The sequence below is a fragment of the Notamacropus eugenii genome, chromosome 4 (assembly GCF_028372415.1).
Source record: "Notamacropus eugenii isolate mMacEug1 chromosome 4, mMacEug1.pri_v2, whole genome shotgun sequence".
In the NCBI taxonomy this organism is placed as follows: domain Eukaryota; kingdom Metazoa; phylum Chordata; class Mammalia; order Diprotodontia; family Macropodidae; genus Notamacropus; species Notamacropus eugenii.
The window spans coordinates 274,154,307-274,172,574 of NC_092875.1; the positions used below are offsets into that span (position 1 = coordinate 274,154,307).

General features: G+C 35.8%; 1 protein-coding gene across 5 annotated transcripts in view; it reads left to right on the top strand.

Annotated features, from left to right (window-relative positions):
• LYN (LYN proto-oncogene, Src family tyrosine kinase) overlaps nt 1-18,268 on the top strand; it is a 160,851-nt gene that overhangs the window by 120,062 nt on the left and 22,521 nt on the right. For all 5 annotated transcript variants that reach the window (XM_072604621.1, XM_072604622.1, XM_072604618.1 and 2 more), the window contains exons 9-10: nt 13,112-13,294; nt 15,478-15,554. In XM_072604621.1, coding sequence (XP_072460722.1) covers nt 13,112-13,294; nt 15,478-15,554 — 260 coding nt within the window. The remainder of the gene's footprint in view (nt 1-13,111; nt 13,295-15,477; nt 15,555-18,268) is intronic.

An 18,268-nucleotide genomic window follows, 5' to 3' on the forward strand; every position in this document is an offset into this window, starting at 1 on the left:
ATTATGACTGTGTACATTTTTTCTCCTGGTTCTGCTCATTAATTTTGCTTCAGTTCATATAAGTCTTTCTGAGCTTTTCTGACACCATTCCTTTCATCATTTCTTATAACCCAATAGTATTCCATCACATTCGTATATCACAACTTGTTCAGTCATTCCCCAACTAATGGCCACCCCCTCGGTTTCTAATTTATTGCTACTACAAAAAGAGCCACTATAAATAGTTCTGTACATATATATGGATCCTTTTTCTTTTTCTTTGTTCTCTTTGTAGCATAGACCTAGGAATGCTATTGCTATGTCAGAGAGTATACACAGTTTTATCATCCTTTGGGCATAGTTCCAAATTGTTCTTCAGAATGAATGGATTAGCTCCTAATTCCACTAACAGTACATTTCCCATATACTCCAGCATTTATTATTTTCATGTTTGGTCATCTAAGCCAATCAGATGCATATGAGGTAATACCTCAGAGGTGTTTTAATTTGAATTCCTTTAATTATTAGTGATTTAGAGCATTTTTCATATAAATATTGATAGCTTTGATTTCTTCCTCTGAAAACTGCCTATTCATATCCTTTGGATATTTATTAATTGGAGAATGGCTCTTATTTTTCTAAATTTGACTTAGCTCTCTCTATATTTTTGAGAATTTATTATAGAAACTTGCTGTAAAGTTTTCCCCTCAGTTTCTTTCTTCTAATTTTGTCTACATTGGTTTTGCTTCTGCAAAAACTTTTAATTTTATATAATAAAAAATTTATCTGTTTTACCTCCCATGAATTTCTGCATCTCTTGTTTGCAAACCTAGGTCTTTCTGAACTCCAAATCCTGTGCTATTTCCATCTTGCAGTGATGCCTTTGGACCTCAAGATGCTCTTCCCCTTCCAACTCAGTGTGGGTTGCAGTTCTATCTCAATATATCCCCCCTGTTTCAATAATAAATAATAGATGAGACTATATCCCAATATTCAGATTGGATATGTGCTTTGGATATTTGCTGAGGGGGAAGAAGAGTATGATTATCAGAGAAGAAAACAGTAAATAAGAACTCAAGTACAATGTATAAAGTGATTTTTCTTGGTTTTATAAAGGCCTAAAGATATTCAATATTGAAATCAAACTAAAAGCATGTAAAACTATATAATTTTGCATGTCAGGTTGAAGTGCTGAAGAAACACAAGATATGCCATTACTGTTTAAAACAAGTAGCATCCAAATGGTAGCACTCGTGAGGCATCTGGCTTTAGAGATGTGACTGCTGGAACTTTTGTCAAATGAAGCATCTAGGTCACTTATGAGGGGGAAGGGAGGAGCTGGGGCATAGCATTCTGTGTACAGACTTTTTATCAGTCAGGAAGAGCAAGTATCAGTGAGATTATGGTTATAAATGACAAAACAGAAAATTGGTTCTTAGGAAGTTCTGTCAATATGTAAGGTTAGCTGTTTAAGGGGGATATGACAATGATTATCTCTTGTATTTTCCTCGAATTTTCTCTTAGGCAATTCCAAAATTATCACTTATGAATCTGATGATTGTTCTCAGAAATTCTAATTTGATGGCCTGACTCTTTCATTCTAAAGGTTCTGAATTGATAGGGTTAAAGTTCATCCTCTTTCCCATCTCACACATAGGTCTTTCAACCTCTAAACGTTCACCTGCTTTAGATACTGCCTATGTTACTAGCAATCTACAGTTCAGGTTTCTTGGTCCTAACAGGGACCTGGGATACCCAACTGTTTTCTTAATATCAGCTGTCCTACAGCTTCTATGCCAATTTTGGATGGTTTTAATCATTATATGGAAAGGCAACGTGGTATAATGTATAATGGATAAGGCCATAATATTGACTGTATAACTATGGGCAAGATACTTAACTATTTCTTAACTTCTTTTTTTAACTTAACTTTTCAGTTAAACTCAGGTAATGTTTTATATAAATTGCAGAACAGTTCTCAATTTGCATTGTCATTATTCACTTGTTTCAGTTGTGTCTGACTTCATGACTCCATTTGGAATTTTCTTGGCAAAGATGCTGGAATGGTTTGTCATTTCCTTCTCCAGCTCATTTTACAGATGAAGAAACTGAGGCAAACAAGTTTAAGTGACTTGCTCAGGGTCACACAGCTAGTAAGTGTCTGAGGTCACATTTGAACTCAGGTCTTCCTGACTCCAGGCCCAGTGCTTCTATTCATTGAGCCACCCAGTTGCCCTACAATTTGTATTACTTAAGGAATTTTCTTTATCTGGCACTGCCTATCTGAAGATAACATAGGTCCAGGCAAGGAAGTTATTTTTACATGCATATATACACATATTTGCATACATACACATACATAATGTTTTGTCTATTTAAAAAAAAGGTGCAGGGGCTACATTATATATTATAAAATACATCATTAAAAATGAGACAAATTATTACTGACTTACTCCTGTGATTTTGGCTATGATCCAGAAAACTTCTTTGTAAACAATGAAATAACTTCCATATATACTAAATACATTTAACATAGAAATAGTACCAAATGAATGTAGCTAGCTTGTATGATTTAATGTAGGTAAAAAAATATGGTTTAAATTTGTATTTTTTTATTTCTCATTCTTACTGGGGACATGAGTGCTAAAAAAAAATTAAGATCTATGCAGTTGAGGGTCTGAGTAATGTGTTTTTCAAAAGAAAACACCAAGAGAGAGCTTTGGTAATCAGGGAAGATTTTCTTATTTATTATAAGCAAAAGCTGAATCTTTTAAAAAAGATTTCTTATTGAGTCATGAATAAATAGATATTTTTGTTAAAAATGAGAAAATTATGCATGAAATAGGTGTAGTGTGTTATGGTTTGTAATATTTTTGTCTGGAAAGATAATTAATAAATACTAGGAAGTGGCTGGTTTGGGGTGGGGGAGGAGAATAAAGAAGCTGTTTCTTCTCAAGATGTTTCCTCTTGTTTATGAGTTCTTCTTGACGTCCAATGGGGCTGAAATGTTTTCCTCTGTGGATTGTTACATTGTGGGGAAAATTATTGTACAGTAAAGCTAAGCACTACATTTCCTCTCACTATTTGGTTCTGAGGCTTCTTTGTTGAAAAAAGAGAAATTCTTGTAGGTAAAATTTCAATTGGGAAAAAAAAGTTTTGGTACCCTCCCTACATCCTTGTCATGTGTAATCGTTACTTTAAAAAAAATAAAAATTATATAGCAAGGCAGGATAGGTCACTAGACAGCTGACCCCAGAACTGGAAGAACTGGGCTCATGTCTTGACTCTAACACATACTGGCTGTGTACCTTAGGGCAAGTCTCTTTACCTTCCAATACTCTTGACAGCTCTTTAATGTAGCTCTTTCTACATTGAAGGGAAGGTGCTCACCTGCCATGGTAAAGGGCTTTCCCTCATTCCAAAAGTTCCCTATGTCAATGAAATCACATACATAGTTCTTATCACCTCTATCAAATTAATCCATTTTCTAAATCAGCTGCAAGGATAAAAAGAAGTATTGCAATTTTTCAGGTTTTTTGTTGTTGGTTTGTTGTTTTTCAGTCGTGTCTGACTCTTTGCCATTTCCTTCTCCAGGTCATTTTATAGATGAGGAAACTGAGCAAACAGGATAAAGTGACTTTCCCAGGGTCACATAGTATCTGGGGCTAGATTTTAACTCAGGTCTTCCCAAATCCAGTGTTTAGCAAGTATAAATAGGTCATCTTTAACAAGCACATCCAAACTACAGTTTCAGCTCTTCCTTCTGCCATCTTCAACTATCATCCAGTGTCACTCATCAAAAAAGTTTTTTATCACTTCTTGGAACGATCAAAAAGTCCATTTTCCATTTGCTTTGATAGCCAAAAGCCTGGTGACTACTGTTTTTCAAATTGGAGGGCTCTAACAAATAACCTTCGCAAAAGTAAGATTTGATTCTTAGTGCTATATAAATGGGCCCTGTAGATGTGATTATGAACTCATCTCATTGTATTGAATTATTCTTATTATTTTAATGGTGACAACACCTCTGAGAAATATGTCACTGGTGTTGGTGATTTGTTCTCGACATGACGATTTTACTGATCTGACAAGAAGTTTTATTAGTATCTTTTAATATCTTTAGCAGTTACGGTGTTTTCTGATAACTTTTTTTCTGACCTTGGGAAGCATGATTTTTTTTATCTCCCATCAAACTGAATTGGCTGGTAGCCGCTCTAGTAGCCTGTAGTTTTATATTGTGCATGCACGCACACACACACACACACACACATCAATAGTCTGTGTTGCCTTTCAAAAGGAAAAAGAATCACATTTTCTAGCTACATTTATTTTTTAGCTAACTGAAATCATGTAACTGAGTCTTTTGACAATTCGATGTAAAGCATTTTAAAAGAATGTATAGCTTAATCCTTCTGGTTTTGAAATATAACACGCAAAAGACTCCTTTTTGTAACTTGGTTTTGTCTCTCTTTTATTATAATTTTGGTGGAGAGAAATCTGGGAAAAGACCATATTTTTAGGTTTTATGTGTTTTCCTACTGTAATACAAATTAGTTTTATAACCTTATGAGTTATTATTTTGTTTAGGTGGCTGTTTGTGGCAAATGGCCTAGAGCATGTTTTTATTGGCTTTGTATTTTCTTTCCTATATGTTATGACTTGTGTCGCAGAGTACAGGCTTGACTTTTTGATAGTAGCAAGCCACACTAAATCAAAATAGAACATGAAAGGAAACCTTTCAATAGATAAATCATTTTGACTACTTGTTGACCAATAGAAAATAGAATCACCAGGTAGCCGTGCAGACATATTCCCACCTCCTGGTATTAATTATTTTCTTGAAAATAAATTAGGTGGAATTGTGTTATAGAGGGCAGCTTGCCAAAAAGTGTTAAGTCAGGACAAGAGAACCATTTCCAGCCTCCCACAATTTCTTATTTTCTTTTTTCTCCTTTGGTAGACATTTAAACATTTTGAGGCCTGTGTGGGGTTGTTTTGTTTTTTTTTTAAAATAAGCTTTATTAAGACCTATTTTACATCATGGTCATTTCTGGATACTCTTCTCACCTCCTGGGATTGAATCATCCATTTTAACAAGGAAAAGCAATTCAACCAAAACAGGCAGGTCAGTGACTGACTGCTTTTGACAAAGACTGTTACTTTCTATCTTAGGAATCCCCTACTCTGAGAGGAAGTGTGTCTCATCATCTGTTTTCTAGGACCACTGTAAGTTTTCCATTATTTAGACTTCAGCCTCCTTTACTGATCTGTTCATTCACATTGTTGTCATTGTGCATGTTGTTTTTTCTGGTTCAGCCGAGCCTGTTTTATGGGTTTTTAAATGAAAGCATTAACACAACATATATGTAATGCTTAAAGAAGGCATTGCACTAGAAGTGATTTTCTGTAGCATTGAGCTGGTTGATGACATTAAGCTTAAGGCAGATTGTATTCAAGGGGAGTGGATTTTGCTTAAAGAAAATGAGTACCCAGATCTATCTCTCCACTTAGGAAAGTCATGCAATAGAAGATTGTCTACAGATCCCTCCCCAGTACTTGCTTATGATTCTGTCACACTACCTCCTCCATCGCCAAATGCTGGAGCCCCACTTCTGAATGATACCTAATGTCTTATCATCTCCACAAAACATCCATAGTAAACCCTTAATAATAACAGGTTTTTTTTTTTTTTACTCTTTGAAGTGAATAGGATTTTAGAATTGGAAGTTTTAGAATTGGAAGGGAAACTAGGGGTCATATAGTCCAACAAATAAAAATTGGAATGTATTTATACCCTTATAGTAATGTTATTCCCCTTCCTTTTCTGAGAAAGAGATGTCCTCATTCTTTACTGAAACCAATCCTCTTCTACCTATGCCTTTTTTCTCAGTCTCATTTGCTCCAGGACTTTTGCCCAGGACTCTTTCCCTCTATCTTATGTGTCCTGAACTCTTGTGTCTCAAGTCTTTTCCAAGATCTCTGTTAGTCAAGTTATTAAATAATAAAGGTTTTTGCTTGTTCTCCTTCCCAAATAATATGTGTGCATTTTAACAGTTATCTTCAGTAGATAATACCATAGTTCTGTTCTCTGAGCCTCAGGTTTCTTATCTGTAATCTGGATTAGATTAATCTGGATGCCTTTGTCATCAACCCCTCCTCAAAATAACAGTTTTTAAATTCATGAGATAAAAAGCATAGGATTATCAAGGAAACCAATTATATTAAACTGAGTTATCAAAATTTAAAATTTTAAAAAAAGAGTCCCAGGTTAAAGACCCCTGCACCAGATAATCTCTAAGGATCCTTCAAGGCACTATTGTTTTTATTATTCTTTCACTTTACATCGCTCTAATGATGGGAATTTGGGATACACTTTCAGGCTAGGGGAGGACTGCGTGGAGTTTTAACATTTATTCTACTTACAAAGGTGCCTCTCACTGCTCTCACCCTTCACCTTTTCAATTCTCCCCACTTCTTCCACATTCCCCAAGCCTTTTCCTCAGTGCAGAACAGACATCCAGAATGGAGTGTTTGTCAAGAAAGAACAGACCTTAAACAGTTAGATGAAAAGGAAAACTGTTGTTACAATTGGGCTCAGCTCAAAATAGGACATGTTCTTCACCTTAAGAGGGTGGAAAAACATTGTCTTTCTGACAGTAGAGAAATCAAAGACTCTAGAAATTCATCAACTCTAGGAATTAAGAGTAAGTAATGGGAAAGCTGAGGAATTAGGGAAGTGAGGAAAGTATCTCCCTGGTAACAGAAAAAATTGAATTGAATCCCAGTTTGAGCATAGGGGAGGTATCAGTGTAAGTGAAGACAGAACTGATAATTTTGGTTGCAGATGTTACTTCATGTGTTACTACTTTTCATTAAGACCTGAAATACAGATTCAGCTGAGGTGTTGAAAAGCTCTTTATATTTAAAGAGAGAGAAAGGGAGAAAGAAAGAGAAATTGACTCAAAACTGCATATTTTATTTCCAGGAACAAGTTTAAAAATAGGGTAGGTTTTCTAGGTTCTGGGGTTTTTTGTTTTGGTTTGTTTTAATCATTAATTTAATACTCTCGATGTTGGTTTTCCGACTGAGAAATGTTGTGGCTGCTGACCTAATAAAATTTTGTCTAATTTTATGTTGGTAAAATAGAGCTTGAAACACGATGACAATTGTCCCATGAATCAGAAATTTAGAATGTTCGAGGTGGAGAGGACCCTGCAAAGGAGAGCACTTTATATACTCTCTTTATGCCCTCCTAGTATTATTTTACTTGTACTTGTTTCTCTCTTTTATTTCTTCTTATAGTATAGTAAACTCCTTGAGGTCAGGAACCATCACATCTCATCTGTCATCATTTAACAGTTGCATGGTGCTCAATAATTTTTGGTTGAATGAATACATGAATGAATCAACTAATCCATTCTTTCATTTCACACATTAGGAAATTGAGGCCCTGAATAGGTAAATTCCTCTGACTCCACAGGCAGTGCTACTTCTTGTTCTTCTTCTCTATCTCTTTTCTTTTTCTTCCTCCTCATCCTCTTCCTCCTCCTCCTCCTCCTTCTCCTCCTTCTTCTATTTCTCATCATTTCATCCTCCTCCAAAATGATCCCTTCCTTTTGACAAAGAAAAACAACTAAGTAAAAATACCAAAAAATGAACCTGGTTTCGTATTATGTCCTAGTAGTCCTCCTGTATTCTGAATTATGGGCCTTCATTTTTTACTCCTTTCTTAGGACTTAACTTCATTTTATTGATATTTTTGTTTATATTATTATAGCCATTGTGTGTATTGCTCTTTTGCTTCTGATTATTTCACTCAAGCATCAGCTCATACAAATTTTTCCATGTTTTTCTGAATTCCTCATTTACTCATTTCTTAATATACAATATTATAATCACATACCACAGTATTTTTAAACATTCTCCCATTTGTGCTTCCATTTGTCACAAAGAATACAACTAATATTTTGAGATATATTGGACCTTTGTTTCTGTCCTCAGCTTCCCTGTGACCAGTAGTGGGATTGCTCGATCAAAAAGTATAAGTGGCTTAGTCATTTCTCTTATATAATTCCAAATTTATACCATGAACAATGGGGCAGCTTCACAGCCCTATCAAGAGTGAATCAATATGCCTATTCCCACAGCTCCTCCAACATTGCCTATTCCCATATTTTATTATCTTTGCAAGTTTACACGGTAAAACCTCAGAGTTCTTTTAACTTCTACTTTTCTTACTGTGATGGCAAAGAATTGGAAACTGAGGGAGTGCCCATCAGTTCAGGAATGACTGAGCAGTTTATTATATATGAATGCTATGGAATACTCTTGTACTTGTATTGTAAGAAATAATGGCAGTGAGTAGAGCACCGACCCTGGAGTCAGGAGGCATATGTTGTTAGTGTTGTTGTTATGTTTTCGATATGGCTAATATGATAATTTGTTTAATTGACTCTACATCTTTGTGCTTTCTCAATAGGGGTAAGGGCAGGGAGAGGGAGAGAATTCAGAGCTGAAAATAAAATAAAGTAAAATTTAAAAAAACTTTAAAATGTTTCCAAGTAGGGATCCTTAATCTGAGTCTGTGGATAGATTTTTCAGGAGTTCTGTGAAATTTGATGTGGAAAAAAATCTTTATTTCAATATTTTTAAAAATGGATTGGGAGATGGGAATATTTAGAGAATAAAAAAGAGAAACATGAAAATGAAGTGTAGCTTGAAACCAGTAGAGAAGAGAGGTTATCAGGAAGAGCTCTATACTAGTGCAGTGGTCTCCAGTGTTAGACTTTAAATCAAGACTCTTGATTAGAATCCCATTTCAGATATTGACTGTGTGGCCTTGGGCAAGTCATTTGACTTCTCTGAGTCTCAATTTCTGCATCTGTAAAATGACATTATTTACCTTTGCACTACCTATTTGTTGGGAGAAAAAATACTTTGCCAACTTTGATGCATAACATCTGTATAATTTGTTGTAATTATTACCTCTGAAATCTCCCCCTTTCTAATATATCCTATACATTGCTGCCAGATGTATATTCTTCTTACATAAAGCTGATCATTTTACTGGTCAAAAACCTGCGTTGGCTACCCGTTACCTGTGAAATAATATATAAACTCCATAGTCTAGCAATCAGTGTCTTCCATATATTGACTTCATCTTAACTTTCTGATTCAATCTCCCTCCATATACTCTATGCACCTGCCAAATCAGATGACACGCCATTCTTTACATGTACTCTTACCTGTCCCTCTTCTTTGCCTATGTGCCCATATTATACAATCACGTCAGTTGCAAGTTCTTTTGAGGGTAGAGCCTGTGTCCTTCTTAATCATTATGCATTATCCCCATTATTTAACACAGTACTTTATATATGAGAGGTACTTAAAGTTTTTGTGAAATTATTGATATCTAAACTATCTCACCCATTTCTGTCTATTGAAATTGTTGATGTTGATGGGCAGCATGAAATGTTGCCTCCTCCATGAAGATTGCCCTCGTCCCTCCACAAGAAGTAACTTCCCCTCGCATCGTTTTAGAATTGTTGTTGTGGTTTGTTTGTTTGGGGTTTTTTTTGTTTTTGCTTCTCAGTTACTTTTCACATTCTATTTTTTTGTTTCTTTTAGTCTACTTCTTATCTTCTTATCTCCACTACTAGTGAGAATGCCTGGCACAATTAATCCTTTGAATGGCAGGGATCTTTTTTTTAATTTTTCACAGTGACCAAGCATATTGTCTCATATAGAATAGCCAATTAATAAATGTCTTAAAATGCATGAATGGGACTCCTGCGTCGTCATCTACTTCTCCTACCTATGACCTTGTTCTCATTTACTCCTGCTTCCCTTGGTGTCTTTTTCTAGGAATGATTACCTTTCATGCATCGTCAGTTTCCAGCCCCCTCCTTCACTAGCTCCTTCTCATCTTGCTGCAAATATTATTGAATCTCCTCAATCCTTAAAAAAAGACTTTGAATCACAACTTATATTTGTATAGCACCAGAAAGTTTGTAAAGTGGTTTATATGTTACCTCATTTAACTTTCATAATAAGTCTGTGAGGTAGAAACTCTAGACATTTTCCTCATTTTACAGGTGAGGAAAAGTCAAGTTTTTCCTCCATGGTCACACAGCTTAAGTGTCAAAGCATGGATTTAAACTGGGGTCATCCTGATTCTAATCCTAGAACTCTTGTATGCTACTTTCCAGCAAGCTTCAGTCTCATTCTCTCCTCCTCTCTGTTATCAGACACCTTTAAAAAAGTGTCTGTTCTTTTATCAATCCTTGCAGTCCTGTGTCTGTACTCCAGCCATCCTACTGACATCGTTCTTCAGAGGTTACCATTTTCTTCCTAATTTTGAAATCTAATAGCCTTTTTGAGTTCTCATCCTTAAGCTTTCTGAAGTTAGTGAAGTTTTTCTAAAGAGTTTCTTCAGTTTACTTCAGATATCCACAGTTCACTGGTTCTTCTCCCATGTCTTTAGGTACTTCTCTGTCTCCTTCACTGGTGCATTTTCTTCTTCCCAATACCAACTTCTCTTTCTGCATTCTCTCTCTTAACAATCTAATTTACTGCCATGAATTTAACTGTCACTTCTACACAGATGATTCCTAAATCTATACCCCAAATGGGATCACGAAGAGTTGGACAAGACTGAAAAATGACTGAACAGCAAAATCTATACCTCTGTCTCTGACCTCTCTCCCAGGCTCCAGACTCCCATCTTCAACTGCCTTCAGGGCATCTCTACATGGATATTTTGATGACACCATAAATGTAACAGACCCCAAGTTAAACTTCTTATCTCCCTCCCCTCAATCTGCCCCTCTTTTGACTTCACAATTTCTGTCACTGCTACTATTATTCAACTAGACCCCTATGTTGGTTTTATCTTTTACTCTTCCTTCTCTCATATCTAATCTGTTATCAAGCCCTGTTAATTTCCATTTCCATAAGCTGAGTCATATCCATCCCCTGATTTCTGTTCCCCTTACTATCATCCTCGTGCATGTCTTCGTTATAACCTACCTGGACTAATGGAATGGTATTCTCACAGGTTTTTGCACCTCCATTCTCTTCCTCATTCAAACCATCTTCACCTTACTACCAAACTTGTTACCTTGCGTTATTTATCCTAGTATCTTTACCAGTGCCTAGTATTGTGCTATGTACATAGTAAATGCTGTGTAACACTGGGTATATATCATTTATTCTCTCTCAGCCTCAGTTTTCTCACTTGTAAAATGAGGATAATAGTGCTTGCCTCAAGTGTTGTTGTAAGGATGAAGGGAGATAATGTCTATACAGTGATTTTAAAACCTTAATATACTTCATAAATATTTGTTATTATTATTAATAAACATTTGTTCAACTGAATTAAATTAGTCATTCCAGAGGAGCAAGGACTAAGAAATCTAAACAGCTATTGGAAGATGTACTTTTTATTTATGTTTTCTTTATTTCTGGGGAAATGCTGCTAGCCATTTGTAATTGTTGAGGTGATGTCTGAGAATCTATGCAGAATAGAAGGGGTTACTACCTATCCTTTGAGAGACTGGTTCAACCAGACCAATAACCTTGCTCCTTTTTGAATTCTACTGTTGTGACATTTATGAAATATTCTTTGGTATAAGAAAAATAAATACCTTCAGTGACACTATCAGAGGTATTTGAACCAATTTGCAATATATATGACAAGTGTTATATAGCCTTGTGGTTATTACTAAAATTCCTTCCAGCTCTAAATCCCCTCCTCCTCCATCTGAGATATAAGTAGAACACATGGTTATGAAGACTGTAGGCAGTATAGTCAAGCAGATCTGGGCTTCTATTTCCCATGCATTGTTTCTGAGCCAAATATTATTGATAATGTACCCCATCTGGGTGGTCAATATTGTTCTGGGTCTGCCAACGGATCAGTTTTATAGAGGTTCTCAGTAGCTTACAAAGAAAATAAAAACCTGAGCTACATTTGCCTCCCTAAATACTCCTGAAAAGTTTCCATGGGAAATTTGAATGTGCACTCTTCTATGAGACAGTCATCGGCTGCCAGACAGAACCAAGAAAGGAATATGAACTGTATGTCAATGGAAAAGGAGGTCATAGGTTTAGGGACCCTGAGCATGCTCTGTTTATTTTCAGTATGGCAGAAGAGCTACGTTACTGGTATCTAGCCACCAAAACATCCCAAAAGTATTTGGATAAAATTCCAGGAATGTGAGAAAAATGAATGCTCTGGGAGAAAGCCCTGGGCAGCCTCAACCACAGTTACTGCATACTGGAACACAAATAAGCTTAAAAATACTCCATAGATAAGGAAGTCAAACTGTTCTTGTGCTATGAAGGCTTACAATAATGCCTTTTCTTCTTGAAATATCAGTGAGCTACCAATAAGAACTATGGTACACAGTTTGACATTTGTGTGAATGTTGAACATTGTTATGTAAAGAAGCAAAATGAAATAGTGAGGAAAGGTGGGAATTATAATTACTTTTTTTCTAATTATAATAGATAATATCTATTTCCTAATCACCTCTATCATTCAACAATTTTTAGAGTATTGAATTATTCATATAATAAGGATGTACATAAGTATTATTTCCATTAGGTTATTTTTTCAGTTGTTTTCTCCCCAAATTTGAGGTTTAGAAAACAAAAACCAAATACAGCTTGTCTATTCAACTTCAACAGTTTTTTATTCAGAATCTACATATGAGCTATAGAATGTAACTCAAATAGAATATAGCTAGCTTCAATGTTGCATATATCTGTCATATCTACCAGACTGGCAGGTAAAGTTTAATGCAATGGGACACCGTGCTTCTGGTCTAAAGGTATACTGCTTTGTCCCTTACCTATGTGACCTTGAGTAAATCACTTAACCTCTCTTAGTCTCAGTTTCTTCATTTGTAAAATGGGGATAATAACATTTGTACTCTTACCTCATAAGATTGTTGTGAGGATCACAAAAGTGCTCTGTAAATTGTAAGGTGCAATAAGTATATGTTGTTGTCACTAAGTTTTTAACCCAGCTGTAGTCTATAATGCACAATTCCATAATTATTTGTAGAATAAATATAGCCACCCCAACTTTTTTTCTCTCACTCCTCTCTTCATTCCTTTCTCTTCTTAGGCTACTATAACAATAGTACTAAAGTGGCTGTGAAAACTCTGAAGCCTGGAACCATGTCTGTGCAGGCATTTCTGGAAGAAGCCAACCTCATGAAAACACTTCAGCATGACAAGTTAGTGAGGCTCTATGCTGTGGTTACCAAAGAGGAGCCCATTTACATCATAACAGAATACATGGCAAAAGGTAAGCATCTGATATTTATCCCAGTAACCATATTTTAAATAAATTCAAGCAATTGCACCAAAGATCCCTCTTCATGACATGGAGGACACCTCAAGTTCTCAAAGGCAAAATTAGCAATACACAAACTCCAGAAGGTATTAATTAATAAGCAGAGCCAATTTTGAGGGTAAGCCCCTTGTGAATTCCCTGTTTATTGTCACTGTAACAGTCCAAGTAGGTGAGGGAAGCTCATTTTGCCCATCAAATGATGAATGTTTTCTTGGCTATGGGAACTGATGAAGACAATTTATTAAGACATGAAGTAGTGGAACACAAAAGACATGGATGTTTGAAATATTGAAGTATCTGATGCTCATTTTTTTAGATTAACTTCCAAATATGAATATTTTTGTTGCATAATTTTAAAATAGGAACTCTAACTTCCCAAACTAGTTATCTTCTTGCCATCTATGGACCCTGATAATTCATTGGCTCTGCCATCATAGTGTAGGTATTCATCTGTCTAGATAACAACCTACATATGCCTTTTCATTTTGTGCAATCCTTGTTCATTTTCTTTTTACCAATCCTAGATACAGGACAAGGTTTCTTGCAGATATCAGTGAAATGCTCATATTTCCAGGCTTATTATACCTGCTTCTTGTCATTTGACAAGACTCTCCTTTTCAAAACCCTTAATAATTTAGTAATAGCTGTTAATCTTACTGAAGCCTACTTAACTCATCATGCTACATATTTCTTTTGTCCTTTGGGTTGCCTACTATTTTGATTCCTTTGAACGTGTGAAGTTCTCTGACTCATTGCCAATTATTGCCATCATTGGAAGAATATTGGTGTTTTACGAAATAAGCTTTGGTGGCAGGAAGTAACAGCTGTAATACTTTAAAATGTCAGTCTTAAAAAGTTCATCCAGCAAAGTCTTATTCTTGTGAAATTTTAAAAAAACAGCTAGAAAACTATGAAGGAATCACCAAACTCTGCTTTTTCATGTGTCTATCTATCCAGGAGTGAAATTACTAAAATATAGTCAAATGGAACAGAGAGCAGGTGTAGGGGAAAACATGATATATCTAGATTATTGAGAAATTTAGAAGACCTGGGAATAATGGAGAAATGACCATATTGTCCTACAGAGCTGATCAGAAATGTTACCATTCATGTTGAAATCAGTATATCAAAGTCACTCCAGTTTAAAGAAGTCTCTGCTAAAAAAGAAAACCTTACTCTTGGGGTGCAAGATCCTACTTCTCTCCAAACCAGATTAATATTAGACTTGAACCTGAGTGTAAATGCCTCATGGCAAAGAGAAATCTTCCCAGGATTTTAAGTAGTACTTTAGTAGAAATTCAGCAGTTTGACCTAAACATGGAAGGAAAAATTATAAATTGACAGAAATCTTGATTTAGAAATGGATCTTAAAATATATTTAATATGAATATATATGTAGAGCCTACATCCGATTGCATGCCATCTTGGTGTGGGGTCAGGGGAGGGAGGGAGAGAAAATTTAAAACTCAAAAGCTCGTGGAACTGACTGTTGTTAACTAAAAATTAATTAGTTAAAAAAGTAAATGGATCTTAGAGCCCATCTGAACCAACCCCATCATTTTATTGATGAAGAACTTGAAGGAGTCAAGTAACTTGTCCAAGGTCACCCCGTGGGACTCAGCCAAGCCAGAACTGGAACCCAGCTCCTCTAGCTTTAAATTCAGCACTCTGTTCACTTCACAAAACTGCCTCCCTAACAATAATTAGCATTATAGTAGTAATTACATCAGTGTTGAAAGGGGGGGAAGGGGAAAAAAACAATGATTTTTGTATTGTTTCTACTGGAGCATTCAGAAAATGTGATAGCTAATTCACAAGCATTTAGAAACACCAAGATACAAAAAGTCAGAGATAGAAGAGAGGGTCAGAGACACACGGAGAGAGTCAGAGATAGAGAGACAGAGAGAATATCTATCTCTATATATTTATCTCCATTAATATCCTATTTGAAGCAATCCCTATTTTCACATATATTTTTCCATTTGTGAAAGATACGAAGAATAGGTAGTTAGCTTTAAGGAACTACAAAACTTACAAAGCCTTGGAATATAGAAAAGTGATAATGATTTCAATTTAGTCTGGATTTTCCAGGAAGGACAGGGAGAAATAGCACTGACTTCTTGTTCTACAAACAGGGAGTTTGCTGGATTTCCTGAAGAGTGATGAAGGTGGGAAACTGCTGCTTCCAAAGCTAATTGACTTTTCAGCACAGGTAAATTTACTAAAAATTTAAAGTGTCTTCTGGTTTATGGATATCTTCTAGTCTTGAATTTTATGTTAGATTGTATAAAATGTGTTGTTTGGGGGAGTCAGATTTCCTATCAGGATTTCCCCTTGGAATAGTCTTGGGGAGCACATTCAGACATACATTTCCTTGAAAGAGAAGAAAGAATGGCTACTTCTGAGTGAATCCTAATGTATTAAGTGTGCTTATCTTTCAATCTCGTAGGGCTTGAATAGCCATGATTTCATTCTTTTTTTTTTTTTTTTATGGAAATGATAGTTATTTTGTATGTCCTTATGAAGAGCTGTTATATTTCTAGTTTTAGCCATCTCCTTTAAAGCCAATTAACCTCTTTTTAGTAATTTTTCTCCCTGGAAAATGAGAAAAATAGAACTGAATTGCCTTCTTTGTGGGGAATTTATTAGAACCGATTGAATGCTAGTTAAGTTAAGCACTGATTGTGCAAACAAATGTCTGGTAATGGTACTACCAAGCTGACTGGTTCATATATTCAAACATTCAGAATTCTCGGAAAACTGTAATAATTAAAGGGTTTCTTTTCCAATTTTTTTTAACATATTAGAGTGGCTAGTCACCTGTTTCTGAGAGGTGTTAATTGATCTGTAATCTTTTCAGTGGTGGCCAAGTGTGGTTTTACTTTGTTTTGTTCTCAATATAATTTATGTGAGTATGCATGAGAGCAGAGGCAATTTGCCAAGAAATCCGCCTGACTTCCTGTAGACATAGCATATTTTTGAAGGTTTCCCACTAACTGTTGACTTCCGACAGTTTCCTTATGTCTATTAGATGCGTATAGATTTTGTGTTTATTTAATCTTCTGTATTGGTTTATGTAATTGGTATTACAGCATGAAGTGCAGGCTATTTTCCTCATATTGCATTATGTTACAATCTTACATTATTAAAGTATAACGCAATGTAAAAGTGAATTGTTGAAGTTCTGAGAGAAATGTTTTACATTTTTTAATCTTCTTCCCTGTTCCCCTGTGTTTCTCCTTGAGCTCTTCGTCTGTAAAGCATTTTACAGGAAGACTTTGAAAAGGACTTTTTTGTAAATAACAAATTATATTCATAGGAAATGATTCTTGCTGGTGATGCTGGTGTACTATGCGGAAGCACATTTTACCCACATCTTTAACCTAATAACACACGTAGTGTAATAGAACAGGAGTTGTAGCTATTAATCATAATCAAGGGAATGGAAGCCTTAATGAACATGGCTGTCTCCGATGCCTACAGTACTCTCCTCCCTCCTCAGCTTCTTGGAATCCCTAGCTTTTCTCAGGGCTTAGCTCAAGGGCCACCTCACACAAAGCCCTTCCTGATTGCTGTCAGTTTCATGTAAACCAACAAACATTCAGCATTTGTTATACTTACCTATGTATTCTATTTGCTTCCAATAGAATGTGTCTCCATAAGACAAGGACTATTTAGTTTTTGTCTTTTGAATCTCTGGTACCTACTATAATTCCTGAACCATAGTAGGCTTTTAAATGCTTGTTGAATGAAGGGATGGATGCTAGTTGAAGTTTCTCTAAACAGAATGTGCTTTTTGGGACAATGGATAGAGCACTGGCCCTGAAGTCAGGAGGTCCTGCGTTCAAATCTGTCCTCAGACATTTAATAGCTGTGTGACTCTGGGCAAGTCACATAACCCCAATTGCCTCCCACAAACAAATAAATAGAATGTGCTTTGTCTGAACATATAAAGAGTTAAACTGCAGAGAATTTTGCTGGTTATTCTTGAATAGGGTGAGGAGAAAGGAAAGCTAGTCAGAACTCACTCTTATATCTCCTTGAAGACTACCTGTCTAGTACTCATGCGTTATTTACCAGATCCTCAAATGTTTATATAATTCTATCTTTGCTATCTTTCTCTCAACTCCCCACTTAGAGTGAAAATATCAGGAAAAAGACAAAAATGCTTAGATAAATTATTGGTACTTGAGTTCTGGGGGAACTAATACATAGCAGTTCAGATTGCATAATATCTTACTGACCTTTCTTTGCCTCTACGATAACCATCAGCTTAGAATTGGGAAATTCTGTAGTGTACATGAGGCTACAGTCAGCATGTTTTCAGATTTCCTAATAGAAGTTTAAGTACATCAAGTTGAGAGTAGGATAAGAAAAAAGGGGACTGTTTATCTGGATAAACAACAGCAAGTTTTGACGGAGTTGTCTAATATAGGATGAGGAGCACAGAATTGTTCCCCAAAGTCCTATGGCCCATCTATCCTTCTCACCAGAAGAAATTTGAGCTTCTTCAGTCCACAATTTCCCCTGCCCTCCCTCATGGAAGTAGGAAGTTGGGTGAATACACATTACAACATCATACTGTATGAACAATGATGTCATCACTTCCTGGTTTTGAATAGTCGGGAAAGGAAAAGCTTTTCTGATGTTCAGGAGTAACCTCTTCCCAACTTGACTTCTAGCCCTTTTTGGCCAAAATCCTTTTCCTTCCTTTTCTCCAGTATGACACTAACGAGGTCATTCCTAATTCTAAGCAGATTCGCTATAGAGCTTCACTTATCCTGCAAACAAATGGGGGCACTTTCATTCTTCTTTCAGTGAAAAGGAAGATGATTTCCTTATTAGAGAGACCAAGCCCGGAGGGAGTTTTATGTTCTCAGCACAGAGATGCTATAGGTACTTCTCCCTTCTGGTTCTCCTTTTTAA